This window comes from Hemitrygon akajei, chromosome 1 (assembly GCF_048418815.1).
Source record: "Hemitrygon akajei chromosome 1, sHemAka1.3, whole genome shotgun sequence".
Classification (NCBI taxonomy): domain Eukaryota; kingdom Metazoa; phylum Chordata; class Chondrichthyes; order Myliobatiformes; family Dasyatidae; genus Hemitrygon; species Hemitrygon akajei.
The window spans coordinates 43,836,719-43,857,793 of record NC_133124.1 but is presented as its reverse complement, the minus strand read 5'-3'; the positions used below and the strand labels follow the sequence as shown (position 1 = coordinate 43,857,793).

Below are 21,075 nucleotides of genomic sequence, written 5' to 3'. Positions count from 1 at the left end.
TTCTTGGCTAGTTTACCTTCGTACCTCATTTTTTCTTGGCGTATTGCCTTTTTTGTTATCTTCTGTTGCTCTTTAAAAGCTTCCCAGTCCTCCGGTTTCCCGCTCATCTTTGCTATGCTATACTTCTTCTCTTTTATTTTTATACTGCCCGTTACTTCCCTCGTCAGCCACGGCTGCCTTTTACTCCCCTTAGGATCTTTCTTCCTCTTTGGAATGAACCAATCCTGCACCTTCTGCATTATTCCCAGAAATACCTGCCATTGTTGTTCCACTGTCTTCCCTGCTAGGGTATTGTTCCATTGAACTTTGGCCAGCTCCTCCCTCATAGCTCCATAGTTCCCTTTGTTCAACTGTAATACTGACACATCCGATTTTCCCTTTTCCTTCTCAAATTGTAGATTAAAACATATCATATTATGGTCACTATCTCTTAATGGTTCCTTTACCTCCAGGTCCCTGATCAAATCCAGTTCATTGTACAACACTAAATCTAGAATTGCCTTCTCCCTGGTAGGCTCCAGTACAAGCTGTTTTAAGAATCCATCTCGGAGGCACTCCACAAACTCCTTTTCTTGGGGTCCAGTACCATTCTGATTCTCCCAGTCTACCTGCATGTTGAAATCCCCCATGACAACTGTATCATTACCTTTGCGTCATGCCAATTTTAACTCTTCATTCAACTTACACCCTACATCCAGACTGCTGTTTGGGGGCCTGTAGATAACTCCCATTAGGGTCTTTCTACCCTTAGAATTTCTCAGTTCTATCCATACTGACTCTACATCCCCTGATTCTATGTCCCCCCTCGCAAGGGACTGTATATCATTCCTCACCAACAGAGCCACCCCACCCTCTCTGCCAGTCAGTCTGTCCTTTCGATAAGATGTATATCCTTGAATATTCATTTCCCAGGCCCTATCTGCTTGAAGCCATATCTCTGTTATTCCCACAACATCGTACTTGCCGATTTCCTACTGAGCCTCAAGCTCATCTACTTTATTCCGTATACTTCATGCATTCATATATAATACTTTTAATTCGTTACTCCCCTCTCCTTTCATATCAATTCCTGTTTCACTTGGCCATACTGTATGATCTCTTCTTGAGCTTTCTACTCCATTGATTCTGTTGTCCTTTTTAGCTTTTCTTATTTTCACTTTCCCTTTAACTCCATCCTTATATTTCCAGTTCATCCCCTCCCCCCCACTACTTAGTTTAAACACATCCGTGTTGCAGTGGCAAACCTGTCTGCCAGAATGCTGGTCCCCTGCCTATTAAAGTGCAACCCGTCCCTTTTGTAAAATTCATCCCTACCCCAAAACAGATCCCAGTGGTCCAAGAATGTAAATCCTTGTTTCCTGCACCAGTTCCTCAGCTACACATTCAGATCCATTATCTCCCTGTTCCTGCCCTCTCCAGCATGAGGAACTGGAAGCAAACCAGAGATAACCACCCTGGAAGTCTTGCTTTTCATCCTTCTTCCGAGTTCCCTGAAGTCCCACTGCAGAATGTCCTTCCTCTTCCTCCCGATGTCATTTGTGCCGACATGCACTACCACTTCCAAACTTTCAAACTTTCTAGCACTACTGTAGATCCAAGTAAAAATGAATTAATCAGCACTGAAAGAAATCATGACACTGCCATCTCTTTGAATGAGCTGAGCAAGTCATCCTGTTCTTTTGCTTTTTTCCCACAACTGTAATGATTTGTAAATTTTGTATTTGTAATCAGTTATCATTTGAAAGTTACTATTAATCCTTGTTCCATAGCTATTTTGACTGACATTCAACTATGGAGCCCTTCAACACGGACTTGAACTTCTGCCCAGGCTCTTCATTTACTTACCTGGCATCTAACTGCCCCATCCTTGTTCCTAAACCAGAACCTGACCCCTTAACTCCCTGAACTGTCCCCAAAACCATCCCTACAAACCTTTAAAAAAAACAACTAAGTCTATGCCATGACATTCTTCTGTGGGTTGAACATCAGCCCCTTTTTTTTTCTCCCATCTAGTGGTTATATCCTGTCTGTACATGAACTATGTCTACTTAAAAATCCTTCCATTACTCATTATTTAACATTTCATGGATTTTTTGTTGAAAGCACTTGGATCTTCTTGCTTGCACTTTTTTTTTCTAATGCACAGTGAAGTATTTAAAGGTCTTGTCAGTTTTGTTGGTTTTTACACGCACAGAAAGAGGAAGTCCTGGGTAAATATAGCATTTAACACTTGCAAAATTCTCAATGGGGACATGAAAGACGTGAAAAATATTTTTGTGCATTTCTGTTTATTGATGAAGAAAGCTAGTATAGTTTGATTAAATCCTCAGGTTTTTGTTTTTGTTTTTTTTTCTTTGTTCACCTGAAATCTAGATGTGAGCAGCATGATATACTTGTTTATTTCCATTGCTCCTGAATCTGCTTTCATTTTTACCATTGGCGTTGGTATGGAAACGATCAGCATACTAATAGATTTAAATGCATATAATTGTCTGCATTTATTCATTTTTAAAAAGTGACTCCAATGATTCTGTATTCTCAGCCAGCCCTATCACAGGCACTAGCCTCCCCGCCATTGAATATATTTTTAGAAGGCAGAACCATCATTAAGGACCCTCTCCATCCAGGAGATGCACCGTTAATGCTACCATTAGAGAGGAGGTATAGGTGCCTGGAGATGAATATGCAATATTTTAGGAACACCTACCTCTCTGCTGTCAGATTTCTGAATAGTCCATGAACATTACCTCACTAGTCCTCCTTTGCACTATATTTATTTTTTATATTGTAACTTTTTGTTTTGCTCTGTACTGCTGCCACAAAATAAAAAAATTCAGTGATAATAACTTTGATTCAAACTTTGGAACCATCCTGATAACTATTGTTTCTACATGGTTATAATATAAGAAAAGAAAGGCAATGGTGTGGTTAGCTTGCAAACGCTTGGGTGCTACATTCGATGTCATATTGTGTTGCTGTACTGTTGATTAATGTTGTACCTTGTGTACAGCAGTCTTCAGGCATATGTTACATATTAATTTACATTATTTGTCTCTAAATATTCAGCCCACCCACAGTTACTCAAGGCAGAAATAATCCTTGGATCCACTCAACATGATTCCTATCACGCACAAGTACGCCACACATTTTTATTAGCGATCTCATTCTCATCTTGTACCTGATTGTATTCCCAGCCCAAAGTCTTAGTGCATCCCTCCTCCTATGTAGGTTTCCTATGGCTATAACAAACTTCCCATATTGTGAACAGGTACGCTCTGTTTGAAATTATACAAAAAGGCAGATGTCTTAAGTTAAAGTGTTAGTAAGCCTATTTTACAAGGAAGCTGCCTATCTGATTGATATACATCAGTAGTGTGACTACTCATTGCAAAGTGATCCTCAGACAACAAAGAGGTGGAAATCTGAAATGAAAATAAAAATTGCTAAAAATATGAAGCAGGTCCAGCAACAAGCATTGAGGTGAAAACACAATTAACAATTCAGATTGACAAACATTATTCAGAGCTGATGAAAGTTTTCTGGTGAGGGTCAGCAGCTCTGGAAAGTACAACCTCCCTCCATAGATGCTGTGGACTCGTTTCCAAAATTTTGTTTTTTTAATAATCTTATTCTTTTTGACAATTGTATCAGTAATTGTTTATTCTGACTACTTAACAAGATCATCTCTCACTGCTGCAGGAGGCCCAGTGTGGTGCAACCATTGTTTTCCAGAATTCTGCATACGGGCAGAGAAAACTTTTTGGGATTAAGAATCAGAATTAGGTTTAATATCATTAGCATATGTCTTGAAATTTGTTGTTTTGTAGCAGCAGTGCAATACATTTTTTTTAAACTATATATTACAATGTTATATAGAACAAAAAATGTTAGGAGTGTACATGGATTAATTGTTAATTCAGAAATCTGATGGCAGGGAGTGGGGGGGGGGGAAATGGGGAGAGGAAAAAGCTGATCCAAAAATGTTAAGTGTGTGTCTTCAGACTCCTGTTCCACCACCTTGATGGTAACAATGAGAAGAGGCATGTCCTGGGTGATGGAGGCCCCTTAATGACAGGTTACAGACTTTTTTAAAAGTGTCACCTTTAGAAGATGTCCTTGATGCTGGGGAAGTTAATGCCCATGATTAAATGGAGTATGGCAGTAGAGCACAGTTAAAAACTCTCATTTATTAATGCTAACCAAATCAGTGAGGGCTGCATAGTGGAACCTCAATAGAAAAATACTTTTATGCACACTTCACAGTTCTTTACATTTCAGTTTTATTAGTTACAATGGTTCCATTTGTTTTCAAGGCAAAGATAAACAGAATATTAGCATTTCATATTCATTCCATCTTATGACACAGAAGGAGAACATCCCACCCAACAGTCCTGTCTTTGTGTCCCTGTAAATGATTTTTTTTCTCACAGGCTTATCAACCCCTGGTTTGTAACTTACTGTAAGTTACACTGGATTGTAACTTACTGTAGCAATTAACTCACCAGTTCAATAGCTACAGCACAGATAGCACGCAACATCAGCATTGAACCTGGACCTCTAGACCTGTGAAGCAGCTGCACCACGATACTGCCGTTAGTCCTTGCATATGCAGCTGTTTTCATCAGTCTGCAACCAAGTGAATCTTATGAATTGAAGAGATGACTGATAGTATCAATGGAAGATTCTTTAATTATCTCATTTCTTAGTTCAGTTGCTCCTGATTTCACACAGCAGAGTGTCTGTGATACCTTTCTCAAATCTGTTGCCTTAAAATCACATGCAAGATTTTGTAATAGAGAACAAGACGGCATTTAATATCAAAAGTTACTTGATTGAAAACTAGTGGTATATATTTTAAACCATGTGGATAAAATGATGAACTATTAGTGACCTGTTTGACAAAGGTGTTTAAATAGAGTGAGGTGCAAGGCGGTTAGCGATACGCAGCCATGCCCCTGTGGGTTTTCTCTGGGTGTTCCAGTTTCTCCCCACATTCCGAAGAGTACAATAAGTAGGTTAATTGATCATATGGGTGTAATTGGATGGCATTTATATTTTGATTATCATACAGAGATGAGGAATTTGGATTTTTTTTGCCACAGATAGTTGTAGCGGCCAAGTCTTTATGTATACTTAAGGCAGAGGTTGATAAATTTTTAAACTGGTCAGGGCATGAAGCGATATGGGGAGAAGGCAGGAGATTGTGGCTGAAAGGAAAAATGGATCAGCCATGATGAAATGGCAGAGCAGACTCGATGGGTCAAATGGCCTAATTCTGATCCTATATTTTATTCTCTTATTTATTATTACAGGTGGCATCCTTAGCTGGACCAGGAGGACGAGTGGAAATAGAACAGAATTTTCTCAATAACAAGCTGAAGACCATCACGGCATATTTTGGTGACTTAATCCGAAATGAATAGATCAAGATTGTGTGATCTGATTTTTTTTTAAAAAATAAAGTCTTTTTTTATATAATGGTGTGTAGTACTCATTGCAATCATCAACCCATACTCAATTTTTTTTAAAAATTTTAGTCTTGTGTTAGGTTGACTGTTTAGTTATGATTGCTTTAAGTATTACCAATAACTTTTTGTATTACCAGGATCTTGCAATCACAAAAAGAACATTTAAAACACACATTGGCACCATTTGTTGGACATGGAGAGACCACTACAAACAAGTGCATCGCCATCTTACTGGAAGCCAACTTCCACGTCACTCTGTTTGCCTTCTGGTCCTCCTGAGGGGATAGGAAACATGAAGGAGGCTGTAGACAGAGAACACCTGCATGAAGTCCAACCATAACTGCCTTTGACATAAAGAGGAAGTCTATTGGATACGGTGCTGAGCTGCCCGTTTGCTTTGTGTATTGTGGTTGAGCTCCACCTGAAGGGGTGCTGAAGGTGTCACAAAACACCTCTACTAGCTGCACCATTGTGCATTTGGTTTGTGGTAATGCAGGGAAAGCAGTTTCAGAAGTAACCTTATGGACAACTGGATTTGCATTTGGAAAGGAAATATTTACATATGAGGAAAAAAAATAGAATTTTCTGTTAGAAGCACTGGTGCAAATGATGACAGATCCTATGTCACTTATCAGACTCTTGAACGGACCATTTCTATGATGAGATGGACTCTTGGCCTCACAGTCTCATTTTCCACTTCAGTGTTTACCTGCATTGCACCCTTTTGTTAAATTTATTCTGTTCTTGCTTTACCTTATTCTATCTCAATGCACTGTGTAACGATTTGATCTGTATAAACAGTATGCAAGATCAGCCTTTCACTCTACCTTGGTACATATGACAATACCAAAAACTCTGGTTTTACAAATCAAAGATACAAGAATTGACTTTAGCCTAAGCAAAACCTGCAATTTGACCGTAGGTTAATTTAGTGAAGTATTTTCTTTTAGTTTCTCTTGGCTTCACTTATTTATAAAGTAGCAAATCATCCTGGTAGATCCACTCCTGTTTGTTTGTGATTCACAGTCTGAAGCTGCTGCTCATTTCTAGATATTAAATACCAACCATTAGTAATTCACTGCAATGTCTGTAGTCATTCACTGTATGACTCCAATAGTAATTTACATCTTTGAAGTAGTAAAATGCCTCAAAGCTTATCATAAATAATTATCCCGTGAAATGACAGCTGGTCAAAGAGGTAGATTTAATGCAGAAGATTGATGGGAGGGAAGCTGCAAGAATGAGTACTTGAACATCCAGACAATGACGGAGGAACCAAATGCATGATGAACTAATTAATTAAGGCAAATGTTGAGGGTCATAAAATTCTCAGATATAAAACAGAAAGCAGCAAGTCCAGCAGCACCTAAGGGAAGAGAAAAAGTGAATATTTGATTTTCAGTTTATAAAACAAAGAGCTAAATTGTATTACAGATCCTTTATCCCTGATGTTCTTTAGATCATCATCTAATATTGTGATTTAAAGCTGTATGCATGTCTTCTGGCTTCATATTGTCTGCTGTAAAGCAGCTGTAGGATTTGTGAGGACTTGGATCAGTCCAACATTAAATCATTCTCGGCAGCAGGTATGGGAGTTCTTAATATGGGTAAAAAAAACATGGCAGCTTCCATCAGGTGCCAGCATCTGTTATGTCTTCTCCCAAGTCTTATCAGGAATGCAAGAGTATGATGTATTTTGCTAGCATGCTGTCCTTTGAGAAAGCTGCTTTTGAATATCAGTTCTCATTCCTATCTCTTACAATATCACATTTGTTTTACCTGCCATGAAAATAACAGCAAGTAACCCAAACTATCTATCTGCTATGTTTTATAACTCCAGAAACTAATCAACAATAAAAACATGGGATCCATAAATGTGTCTACTTAGTGTTTACTTACCTTTTCTTTAGTGAGGTGCTCACTTGTGACATGGTGGCAAAATGAGGTATGCCATTCACATACTTCTTACGTATGTATGGCATCTGTTAGTCCGCAAGACCATTCATCTGTGCCTGGAATGGTTTCCAGGGCGCAGGGTTGTATGGGAGACCGGCAGCTGCCCATGCAGCAAGTCTCCCTCCACACCACCAATGTTGTCCAAGGGAAGAGCAAGGGCCGATACAGCTTGGCACCGGTGTCATCACAGAAGTTGCCAAAACAAGGTTGAAGACAACGTCAGACTGCCTTAGGGACTCCAGCTCTGGATTTGTCCTCAGGGTTTACTCCCAGTGCCTTTCCCATGAGTGGGTATGGCCACAAGGCAGCGGAGGTTTGAAATCAGAGATTTCCCTCTCTTAGATGGACTGCCTTCTCAGGCTGAGGAGCTCCATCTACCCAAACTGGTTCTTACATATAACCCATAGTGAATTATGCTAACAACCAAGAAATGCTTAATAAAACAATGTATTTACAATATTACTAAAATATTAAATACACTACACTCCTCCCTGCTTAGCTATAAACTTCAACTTAATAATGTATTTCAATTCAAATATGTAAAGTATTGCTCTCTAATCATCATATATATGTATACATACACAGTATACTATGTAATACAACTACTATAAACACATGCACATCATAGTAAATTTTAAATTGACCCATTCAGGCCTAAAGATTTAATTGTTGTGGGGGTAGTCACTCTGCTTCTGGGGTCTATTCTTTGGTGCTTGTATAAGCTGACTCTGGAATTGCAGAAAGTGGTTTTGACAGCTCTGGCCACTTTGCAGTACTACTACCAAGAAATCTGTGTCCTTGAATAGTCTGACAAAATCCACATGAATTCTCTGCCAGGGCAACACATGCTGAATCATGCTGTGGGGATGTTTCGCTGGGGCAGTCTCTGGAAGGCTTGTGAAAGTTGAGGGTAAAATGAATGGAGCAAAATACAAGGGAAATCCTAGAGGAAAACCTAATGCGGTCTGCTAGAGGAGACTAGTAGAAGATTTGTTTTCCAGCAAGTCAATGCATAAAGACAAAACTACACAGAAGTGGCTTAAGAACAAGGAAGTTAATGTCCTGAAACAGGTAAGTCAGAGTCCAGACCTCAAACCAATTGAGAATTTGTGGCTGGACTTGAAAAGAATTGTTCACTCATGATCCTCATGCAATCTGACAGAGCTTGAGCAGTTTTGTAAAGAAGAATGGGGAAAAATTGTAGTGTCCAGATGGGCAAAGCTGATAGAGACCTATCCACAAGAATCAGGCTGTCATTACCGCCAAAGGTGCATCTACTAAATAGTAACTTGAGGGGGGTGAATACTTATTCAATTAATTATTTTGTGTTTTTTTTATTTGGAACTAATTTAGATTATTTTGGAGAGATCTGTTTTCACTTTGACATGAAAGAATCTTTTTTTCTGTTGATCGGTATCAAAAAAGCCAAATTAAATCCATGGTGATTCAATGTTCTAAAACAATAAAATATGAAAACTTCTGGGGGGGTGAATACTTTTTATGGACACTGTATGTAGTCACACCCTGTTCTGTGCCTTTATAAATATTTTCATTTCTTCCAGCTATCTGATCTTCAATATCTCATGTTTGTTTAATTTCTCGCTTAGTCTTGGCTTCAAGGTTACTGCTTCCAGCTTGACTCACATTGTTTTCCAAGTGCATGAACCAGACAAAACAACAGCAAATTCAATTCAGTTGTTGACAGTGTAAATATTTCAATTCAACATTTCAACAGAAATAAGGGTCACAGGCAAACACCACTATACAGCTATCAGTCTCCAAATGGACAGGCAACGCTAACCATTCAAAACTGTGTTTCAAACCCAAGCACACAGCATGAACCAACAAAATGTTGTGACTTGCCATAAGCTGCTCCAGGCTGGGCTGTTTCTAATTCCACGGACACATCCAAATGCTGCTGTTCGTTTGGTGTAACAGTTGAAAACCTTTGCTGACAGAATGGAGCGGCCAAACCAAACCAAAACCAAAACAATTGCCGCTGCCAGCGACCCAACAGATTGTTATACTTGCATGATGCACCCTCGATCCATAGTGATTGCTCCAAAAGTCGAGAATATCTATTCTGATCCTTTATTAGCAATTAGCAAACATACAATATTGAAACAATGGAACTTAAGCGTATTCAGGTGTACGGTAAATGTAATTGAGCATTACTGAGTGTTTAGCAAAATATATGACGAACACCGGTCCCAATCTACAAACTGCATAGAACATAGCATGAAGATGCAACTTATTCCCTTCGCTTTTACCCCACCCTCACTTGTGTATCTAGTTACCATAATAAGCATAATAAATGAGCAACATAGAATACAGTGCAGATAGAAAACAGATTCATGACTCTGATTACTCATATTTTACCCTTGATATGTGTGAGTTTTCCAGTGCCAACCTTGAACACTGCTGTGGCACTAGCAGCACGCTCACTTGTTACATTCTCACAATTGATCTGAATTGGTCCACTCCATCGATCCTAGGTTGAAATACATTGATGGAAAGACGACAGAAGGGAAGCCTAAAAGTTACAATGGTGCTAATCATGCTATAACTGTTTCCTACCTTTGCACCTTGTCCAACTGTTGACATGAATACTAGATCCGGAGTGGTTGGCATCAGCCTGTCTCAAAGGACAATGAGTGACGATCATCATCACAAGCCTAGGCAGAAAGTATGGAGATCCTGAGATGCCCAGTCGTCAAGGTCTTCCTCTCGGCCTCACCAGTGTAGGGCTCCACTCCGGATTTGCTGTCTGGGTTAACTCTCATAGCCTTAGTCTCTCCCGATATTGCCCACAAGGTGGCTGGTCTATTTATTCACAAACAAGAGAACATCTGCAGATGCTGAAAATCCGAGCAACACATGCAAAATGCTGGAGGAACTCAGCAGGCCAGGCAGCATCTATGGAAAAAAGTACAGTGGACGATTCAGGGCAAAACACTTCGGCAGGACTATTTACTCATAGCTGGGGATCTGATTTACAAGCACCAGGGCATGCCCACACACAAGTGGATCTGCATGCTACGTGTGCAGGGGCCAGACCTCCTCCCTGTTCTCAGTCTGAAAGGAGTTCAGTTTCTGTGCGTCACCAGCAAGCAGGCACTCAGTACAGGAGGTTTGCTGTTGGAGAGGCTAGGTACTGGCAGGGAGAGACTTGCACATTCAGCTCTTCCTTTTGCAAGACTGCTAGCCAGTGGTGGAAGCTGAAAGTGAGAGACACAAGCTCTAGCCACTACACTACCGCACTAGATGCATCACAGCAACCATACTGATCCGGAGTAACACACTTCCAAATGCTTCAATCCGACATGAAGCTGATCTTCTGCCCCACAACTCCTCAATTCCTCACACTGCTCTGCCCAGCCCCTGGCATTTAAATGTACCTGTATTTCTGCCTTAATCAAGACCAGTTATAAGCAGAAGATAACTGCTTATGCAAACTGCAATGTAAACTCTGGTGATTTTGGAGACCTCTGCCAAATGAACTCAGATCCGGTGAAAGCATTAATTCCTAAGTAATTCTTCTAGCTCTCCTGATTTCTGGAGGCAATTTTAAACAGATACTTTTCAAATTAGAGTCATACTGGAATAATTGATGTACAAGTTATTAATGGCAGTTCCTTCTCAGATGAGTTGGAAGGTTCCAAGCTGCACTGTCAATCCATATGGGCTTGGTACTCACTCTGAGGGGGCTTCACATAACTTTCCTCCCAACCTCCTTAGACCAGGTCTGAATGCAAACTGGTCCTCTCCTGAAGATGCATGCATTCTGCTCGGTCTCTCCCCTCCCCAGGTGGATGTAACAAGTTCCAAAGGAACTATTTCAAGGGAAATCAAGGAGTTCTTCTCCCAGGACTGGCCTGGTCTGGCATAGTTCAGTTTGTTACAAGATAGACTGACACCCTTGAGTTATGAGCCATTCAGAAGTTACCTGGGAAGCTGTGAACTAGATTCCACTCATCAACTGCGTTGTAAGATTTCAGAAATAGTTCTGGTTCAGTGGATTGGTGGAATTTGTGTGTGGGGAAGAAGGAATCACTGAGGGACATACGGTTGCCACAAGGAAGCCAATTAGCAGAAGGTGGAAGTGATTTTAAACCTCCAGGGGCCCAGCATACAAGTATGCCTGAGCTAAGCAATATCATTTGCAACCTAGAACTGCCCGCTTCTGTATGGTGGGCACTCAGGCTGTAGCTGGGACTCCACTGGATGACAAGAACAGGGAATATTACTTCACCACACTGTAAAATGGCCACACAGTGAGGGTTTATTCACCTGCAACACAATCTACACTCAGTCACTAGCATAAATTCTTTCAGGCTGCAGCCAGAATTCCACTCACAGATATAGACTTATGGAACTCTCACAAAGAAACAGGCCCTTTGGCACATACAGTACCGTCTATGCTGAACCATTAATCTGCCTCATCCCATCGACCTGCACCTGGACCACAGCCTCCATACCCCTCCCATCCATATACAGTACCTATCCAAATTTCTCTTAAATATTGAAATCAACCCTGCATCCATCATTTGTGCTGGCAGCTCATTCCACACTCTCACAACCCGTTGAGTGAAGGAGTTCCCCCTCATGTTTCTCTTAAGGCATTTCACCTTTCACCCTTAACCCATGACCTCTAAATGTAGTCCCACCCAACTTCAGTGGAAAAAGCCTGCTTGCATTTACCCTATCTACTCTACTCATAATAGTGTATACCCCTATCAAATCTCCCCTCAGTCTTCTACATTCTAGGGAAAAATGTCCTAACCTAGTCAACCTTTCTCTATAACTCAGGTCCTCAAGTCCCCAAGTCCCAGCAACATCCTTGTAAGTTTTCCCTGAACTCTTTCAATCTTATTTACATCTTTCCTGCAGGTAGGCAAACAAAACTACTCACAATACTCCAAATTAGGCTTCACCAACATCTTACACAATTTCATTTCCTGTACTCAATACTTTGATTTATGAAGGCCAGTGTGCCAAAAGCTTTCTTTATGACCATATTGACCTGTGCCACTAGGTTTCGTAACTAAAAATGGGGTGGGGCATTTTCCGTTTAAGAAAAATAGCAACTCATTCATTGTACTCCAAATACCGAACTCAAAGCATGGTAAAAGTACTTTATGTAATTACCATATCAGGTCAGACCAGCCTCTTAAAGTGAGCCCCAACTCAATGTCTGTAGCTGTGAATTATATATGTTTCCACAATTACATTACCCTACAACACCATGTTCAAGGAATTATAGATTGTGTTCCCAGATCCCTCTGTTCTAACACATTCCTCAGAGTCCAACTGCTCACCATGTAAGACCTACCCTGCTTGTTCCTCCCAAAGTACAACAGTTATCTGATTTAAATTCCATTTGCTATTTTACAGCCCATTTTTCCATCTGGTCCAGATCCTTCTGCAAGCTTTGACAGTCTTCGTCACCCCAGAATCTTGGTGTCATCACAAATTTGCTGACCCAGTTTACCACATTATCTTCCAAATAATCAAGAGGCATTTGGTGCTAAAGGCTGAGCTGAGCAAAATACAGAAGCTGCTTATCTCCTGTAAAAAGCACTGATTCTCAAAAAGCATTGCACATTTGGGAAATAGATCACACTGAAGATCTAGAGTGAGGATCCACACCGAAAAATTCTAAATCCTTTGTTCTCTCCACAGGCAACAAGTATTTTGCAGCAAATACAACTTATGTCTCAGACAGCACTGTAAACAGATATGATTATCATTGATGATTCCCTTGACTGGAGAACACTGAATGAAACTTAATGACAGTCCAATGTACCTATAAACAAGTTTATCCTCTGACCAATTTAGATAATTAATTGTTGGGAACAGCAGACACAAATTCATTCCTGTAGTTAAATGTCAGATTAGTACACCTAGAAATTAATCTTAATTAATAGTGGTTATCTCCCTCATGCGGTGTTAAAATACTTCAAGAGAATGTAAGTTCATTATTAGATAGTACAGTGTAGCACTTGTGGGCTCCCTCACACTTTTTCAAAACAATAGACCTTGCAGTTCAAATTTCCCAGTGGTCTGATCTTAATACCAGTTCTCTATGTATCTCTGATCACACTACTGTATGACCTCTTCCAGCTGGGGGTGGGGGAGAGTGTTGGCAAGGAACAAGACCTTGTCCCAATGATGGGAGGACTGATGACACTGTATTCTCAAGGGAACAGAGTAACTTTCAGAAGCTTCTGCGGAATGATGAGCACGGTAGGCTATCTCTCATGCAAAAGACGTTTATAGCAAAAAATTGATAGAGGGGTGCTTGTGAATGTTTGCCCTGCATGGCAGCCAATGTGTACGAAAACAGAAGTTAAATTGATTGGTAGTCAAAGGTTTGCTTCTTTGCTGATACACCTTTTTTTCTGGAATTCTGGATTACAGCAATAAGCACTAAAGAGTCATAATCTGATGCATAGAGTCATAGAGCAGTACAGCACAGAAACAGGCCTTTTGGCCCATCTTATTCATGCCAAATTGTTATTTTGCCTAGTACCATTGACCCACATCTGAACCGTCTATTACCCTCCCGTCCTCCCATCCGATCTTCTCTTAAATGTTGCAATCAAACCCACATCCATCACTTCCACTGGCAGCTCATTCCATTCTTACACCACTCTGTGAGTGAAGAAATCCCCCTCATGTTCCTCTTAAATGCTTTACCTTTCAACCTGAACTATGACCTATAGTTCTAGTCTGGCCCAACCTCTGAGAAAAAAAAGCCTACTTGCATTTGTCCTATCTACACCTCTCATAATTTTGTATACCTCCATCAAATCTCCCCTCATTTATCCCTGCAGAGAAAGCCTGTGTGAATCTTCAGGAAAGACTTCTGAGAGTGAGGATGACTCTCCCTTTGATATTTTCAGGGGTCATTGCTGTAAGTGAGGATAATGTTAGAGACTTACAGTACAGATGCCTTTTGACCCATTAAGTCCATGCCAATCATCAACCACCCACTTTATTCTCCCCATGCTCTTTTCAGCTGTTTCCAGGTTTTACCACTCACCAACTCACTCGTAGCAATTCACTGTTTCTAATTAAGCTACCAAATTGCACATCTTTGGAATGTGGGAGAAAATTGGTACACCAGGAGGAATCCCACACAGTCTCGTGAGAACAAGAACTCAAAGTCAGAACTGAACCCAAGACATCACCACTGAGCGGAGGTGGTTCTTATAACTATATCACCCTGCTTTGTGAACATGAGGCCACTTCACTTTTTGCTGTTTAATTTTGATGAGGAACTTGCTAAAACCATCTGAGGATGTGGTGACTGGGATTTGGGATTTTTTCTGCAGAGAGTTGTGCAGAACCTTGAGACTACAGCAGAACTGTGCTTGACAGCTATATCACAGTGCCTTCATTGTGATTAAAACTGATTCTTCTGGGAGTGAGCCAGGCCGCTGAGGTACTTCTTAGGATGTGCTGGGACACATAATCGGTGATGTAACATGGGGTCGTCGGGTGTTTCGATTCTTTCAATATCAGACCCTCTCACTCAGGTGACTCAGCCAGGGTTGATCGGGCCCTGGCTTGTGTCTCAGCAGTGTTGGTCCGTGGCATTCATCTCTTGATCCATAGCCATCTGGAAGCTCGCTCAGCAGCCTCTGTGATGGTCCTGATGGCTCTTTTCTTTGCTGCCCCCTCCAGTACCAAGGAGAGAGTAGATCATGAACAGCAAGCAGTCAGCAAAGCCTCTACATCCCACTTCTATTGGCCATTAAAACCAAAATCCATTATTGGTCATTATTGTGATCATTACAGTGGAAATAAAGTGACAAGCTACAAGAAATTCTTGCACTAAATGATCTATACCCTATTAACAAATTGTGGTAACTCTATGGGACATGAACATTAACTCTTTAACAGTATGTTATTGCACATTTTTGCAGGCATAGGAGTGGTTTTGCCAACATTTGGCAGATAAATTTAAGTGTTGCGGCAACCTAGGATCTTGGCCCAGAATTTGCCATTTTAATGATAGTGTAACTGTTAGTGTTCAGTGACGTTACTGTTTAAAACTGGCATGTGCACTTTCACAATCAGAAGTTGCTATGGTTCCACTCTCACTTGATCTTGTGATCTGCATTGATGCTATGAGAACAAAGACAATGATTTGACATGAAGTTCATCTTCTGCACTTTTCTCACCATTTCAACCATATTCATTGATGTTATTTACTAAATGAACATGCAACTGATAGTAGGAGCTGATTTTGTCTAACCAACCATTCTCGCCATAAGAAATTAAATGTAAAAATGACATTTGTAAATTTGTTCAATTTAAAATATAATTAATAATAATTTGGTATACTTTAGAAAATATTTTGCAGATATCAACCCAAAAAATACTTGGGATTAATACAGATAGAAATATCATAAGCTACAAGACTCTAAAATTATTATTTTAAGCTGCTGGTTTAATGTTGAAAAGAATTTTTCATTTTTCATCCTTATTGATTGCTTGATTACTTCACTGGCTTGATGCCATGTGTGTTTATATTGAATAATAAATAAACCAGGATTGTGCCTGGTTTCCAAAATGTGGCAGTTTTGTGTACATTCAGATTGCAGCAATATCTTATAAATTCTACAGTTAAACTTTAAACCTGATGTTTTCTTTAACATTTAACAGTTTTTTAAGCAATTGATCGTTAATGAACATGTTACAGTTCTCCACCCCATTCAGGTGCTAGTTATTCTATTAACTGAAAGTGATAGATATCTATTAAGATACCCTGTCAAGCATCAGGGAAGCTTAAAATTAAGACAAAAGTAGTTAATGTAGGGAGGATTGTTTAAGAAAAGGTAGGCATTCACATTCTTTTTGATGATGTTAGCGTACATAAACAAATATGTAAATTAAGATGTTATGGAGCCTTGTTGAGAAGAGACACAGAGTTTAATGAACTGTTCAAGTTTTTGCAATGTTTTTCTTACAGTTAATCATCATAATTGTTAACACATTTCAGGAGAGAGGTAATGAAATTGAGAACAAGAATAAAATTATAAGGTATAGCCAAAGTCTAATGTTAAACCACTAATAAATCCTTGAAAATTATTAGACAATATAAAAGCAAACCAATGACCAGAGAAAAATGAAAGTGGGAACATGAACACTAAGGATCTAAGCAACGAAGTTGCTCAGAACAATTTGGCAACCAACACAATTGTAGCTGATTCGTACTTGTTTCCTTCCTTCAGGTTGCCAACAACTCATAACAATGGCCTAATATCAAGTAACAGTTGCCAGCTGACCAAGTGTGTTGTTATTTATAAAAAACTTCTCCATCCTTTTGCTTTCATGTTTCCCTTCCTCCTGGTTGTTTCCCTTCCTCCTGAAAGCCCTGACTCCAACTGTTAAGTTGTCTCTCCATGACCACAAATAATTTCTTTTTCACTGTTCTGGTTCCCGACAAAGAGCCTAGCCATCTGTGGTGAACTACATATACCTGTCTGGACACGCTGACTTCTCCTGTGGCTCCTCCCACAGACCCCGGTATAAAGGCGATTGAGGCCTGAGCCCAGTCTCCAGGATGTAGTATGGTGGTCAATTACTGCTTGTTCTTTCTTCCAGTCAATAAAAGCCAATATCTCGCCTCACGTCTCAGAGAGTTATTGATGGTGCATCACCATCTTAATAAAGTTATCTTCCATATATCCCCAATAGGTAATATTACTTTGTAACTTAATCTTTACAGCCAAGTTATTGTTTTGTTAAGCAAAGGAAGCCAGAGCAGGAGAAGGCCAATCTGCCCTTTAACCCAGCATCACCATTTACTATCACCAATCTTGGTACAACACTGTGTTCCTGCATTTTCCCCAGAAACCCTGACTCGTTTCTGCACTGACTATCTGTCCACCTCTGCCCTGAGTATGTTCAGTTTCCTTCACAACACTCTGGGGTAGGTCATTCTGAAGATTCATGATGCTCAGAGGAAGCTTTTTCATCATTTGTCTGAAACAGGGGACCATTATTTTAATATTCTAACCCATATTTTTATGTACCTCCACTATTATTAACATCCTTCAGCCTCCACCCTGAAATGTGCATCAGTGTCTCATGTTTCAGTAAGAGCCCCTCTTATTTGTTATACATTATTGTGGTTTATACATCACCTGCTCAATCTCATATCGCAGACTCCTTCATCCCAGGATGACCCTTGAATGACCCTTCTCCACGCTACTGCCGATGCAAGTACATCTTTCCTTAAACATAGAGACCAAATCGGCACATTGTACACCAGATGTGGTCTCAACACCACCTTGTAAAAGTTACACTGAAACTTTCTTCTTCAAAACTTTATACTCTGTTTAATAAAGGCCAACATTTCATTAGCCTTCCTAATTTCCTGTACCTGCATACACTTTCAGTAATGGAGCAAGACAGCTGCACTGCTTCGAGGAGTGCTAAATGAAGTCATTCTTACCCTCAGCCATTAGGCTCTATAATGAGTGACCCTATAGTCGGGGAAGTGATGACTCCCTCCTGTTAGACTGTTATTAACCTCTGTTTATGCTCTGGCTCTGTTATATTTTTAAGGCAACTTATTTTTTTTTCTTACTTCTCTTCTAATATTTGTAGATCTCGGCACTCATAATGCTACTGTGATACTGTAATTTCCTTCAAAATTAATAAAGTATCTATCTATCCAACATGTTATTTTGTTTCATGAACTACAATCCCAAAATCACAATGTATATTTTATAGTCTCAGTTCATTTAACTAACTTGATATTTTTCTTTCTTAATTTACTTCAATTTTTTCACCTTACAGCTTGCTTGCCAACCTCTTACCCAGTCATTTATATCTTTACAAAAACTGTCCTCTTCACAACTGGACCATTTTTCTAACATCAGCATACTTGGCTACAATACTCTCAGTCCCTATGTCCAAGACATCAACACATATATAAATATTGTAGCCTCAAACCAATGACTTATTTATTTCAAATGTTTGTTTTCCTTTCATTTCCCCTTACATGTTTTAGCTTTATTCTGCCTGTTCTTATCTTGAGGAGCAGTCTTTTGTGCAAAACCTACCAAAAACTTTCTGGAAACCCAAATACATTGCATCTATTGGTTTCCCACCAGACCTCACCAACAGGCACCAAGACCTCGCCTGGCTGGCGATGAGAGGGGCCCTCCCAGTCCGATCCTTCCTGTACGTCCAGAACGTCGTCTCCACACCCCTCTGCCCACGGGAGGACTGCAGAGAGGAGGAGTCGGTGACCCACCTCTTTGCACACTGTGGGTTCGCGGAGAAGGTGTGGAGGAGGATGGAAGGGGCAGTGTCGAGGTTCATCCCCAGCAGCTGCGTAACAGAGGACTCTCTGATCTATGGGCTGACTTCTTGACTACTTCTTAAAAATCCTGTTTAATTCTAATCTTACTTTTTCCAACATGTACACAAATATTTTTCTGTTATCTTATAAAACATGGAACATTGAATACCGACAGCGCAATACAGGACCTTCAGCCCACAATGCTGTGCTGAACATGTTGTTACCTTAGAAATTACCCAGGGTTACCTATAGCTCTCTATTTTTCTAAGCTCCATGTACCTATCCTAAAGTCTCTTAAAAGACCCTATCATATCGGCCTCCACCACCACCGCACCATGTACTCACCGCTCTCTTCATAAAAAACTTACCCCTGACATGTCCTCTGTACCTGCTTCCGAGCACCTTAAAACTGTGCCCTCTCGTGCTAGCCATTTCAGCCCTGGGAAAAAGACTCTACTATCTACACAATCAATTCTTCTCATCGTCTTGTACACCTCTATCAGGTCACCTCTCATCCTCCGTTGCTCCAAGGAGAAAAGGCCAAGTTCACTCAACATATTCTCAAGGCATGCTCTCCAAACCAGGCAACATCCTTGTAAATTTCCTTACACCCCTTCTATGGTTTCCACATCCTTCCTGTAGTGAGGTGACCAGAACTAAGCACAATACTCCTAGCGGGGTCTGACCAGGGTCCTGTATAGCTGCAACATTACCTCTCGGCTCTTAAACTCAATCCCACAATTGATGAAGGCCAATGCACCATACGCCTTCTTAACCACAGAGTCAGCCTGCACAGCAGCTTTGAGTGTCCTATGGACTCTGGTCCCAAGATCCCTCTGATCCTCCACACTGCCATGAGTCTTACCATTAATACTATATTCTAACCTACCAAAATGAACCACCTCACACTTATCTGGATTGAACTCTATCTGCCACTTCTCAGCCCAGTTTTGCATCCTATCAATGTCCCACTGTAAACGCTGACAGCCCTCCACACTATCCACAACACACCCAACCTTTGTGTCATCAACAAATTTAGTAGCCCACCCCTCCACTTCCTCATCCAGATCATTTACAAAAATCACAAAGAGTAGGGGACCTAGAACAGATCCCTGAGGCACTCCACTGGTCACCACCCTCCATGCAGAATATCACCTGTCTACAACCACTCTTTGCCTTCTGTGGGCAAGCCAGTTCTGGATCCACAAAGCAATGTCCCCTTGGATCCCATGCCTCTTTACTCTCTCAATAAGCATTGCATGGGGTACCTTATCAAATGCCTTGCTGAAATCCATATACACTACATCTACTGTTCTACCTTCATCAAAGTGTTTAGTCACATCCTCAAAAAATTTAATCATGCTCGTAAGGAATAATCTGCCTTTGACAAAGCCATGCTGACTATTCCTAATCATATTATGCCTCTCCTGGCATAAATCCTGCCTCTCAGGATCTTCTCCATCAACTTACCAACCACTGAAGTAAGTCTCACTGGCCTATAATTTCCTGGGCTATCCCTACTCCCTTTCTTGTATAAGGGAACAACATCCGCAACCCTCCAATCCTCTGGAAACTCTCCCATCCCCATTGATGATGCAATGATCATTGCCAGAGGCTCAGCAATCTCCTCCTTCACTTCCCACAGTAGCCTGGGGTACATCTCGTCCAGTCCTGGTGACTTATCCAACTTGATGCTTTCCAAAACCTCCAGCACATCCTCTTCCTTAATTTCTACATGCTCAAGCTTTTCAGTCTGCTATAAGTCATCCCTACAATTACCAAGATCCTTTTTCGTAGTGAATACTGAAGCAAGGTATTCATTAAGTACTTCTGCTATCTCCTCCGATTCCATACCCACTTTTCCACTGTTGCACTAGATAGATAGATAGATAGATAGATAGATAGATAGATAGATAGATAGATACTTTATTCATCCCCATGGGGAAATTCAACATTTTTTCCAATGTCCCATACATTTGTTGTAGCAAAACTAATTACATACAATACTTAACTCAGTAAAAATATGATATGCCTCTAAATCACTCTCTCAAAAAGCATTAATAATAGCTTTTAAAAAGTTCTTAAGTAGATTACTTAAATACAATAAATACAATCAACCCCGGCACTTTAACATATCTTACTCCTGGCGGTTGAATTGTAAAGCCTAATGGCATTGTGGAGTATTGACCTCTTCATCCTGTCTGAGGAGCTTTGCATCGATAGCAACCTGTCGCTGAAACTGCTTCTCTGTCTCTGGATGGTGCTATGTAGAGGATGTTCAGGGTTTTCCATAATTGACTGTAGCCTACTCAGCGCCCTTTGCTCAGC

The 21,075-nt window shown here is 40.4% G+C and overlaps 1 protein-coding gene across 2 annotated transcripts in view; it reads left to right on the top strand.

The window, feature by feature from the left end:
* Positions 1–5,478, top strand: part of tgs1 (trimethylguanosine synthase 1) — a 56,797-nt gene extending 51,319 nt beyond the window's left edge. For both annotated transcript variants that reach the window (XM_073042205.1, XM_073042195.1), the window contains exon 13: positions 5,313–5,478. In XM_073042205.1, coding sequence (XP_072898306.1) covers positions 5,313–5,423 — 111 coding nt within the window. In that variant the 3' untranslated portion in view covers positions 5,424–5,478. The remainder of the gene's footprint in view (positions 1–5,312) is intronic.
* The last annotated feature ends 15,597 nt before the right edge of the window (positions 5,479–21,075 follow it).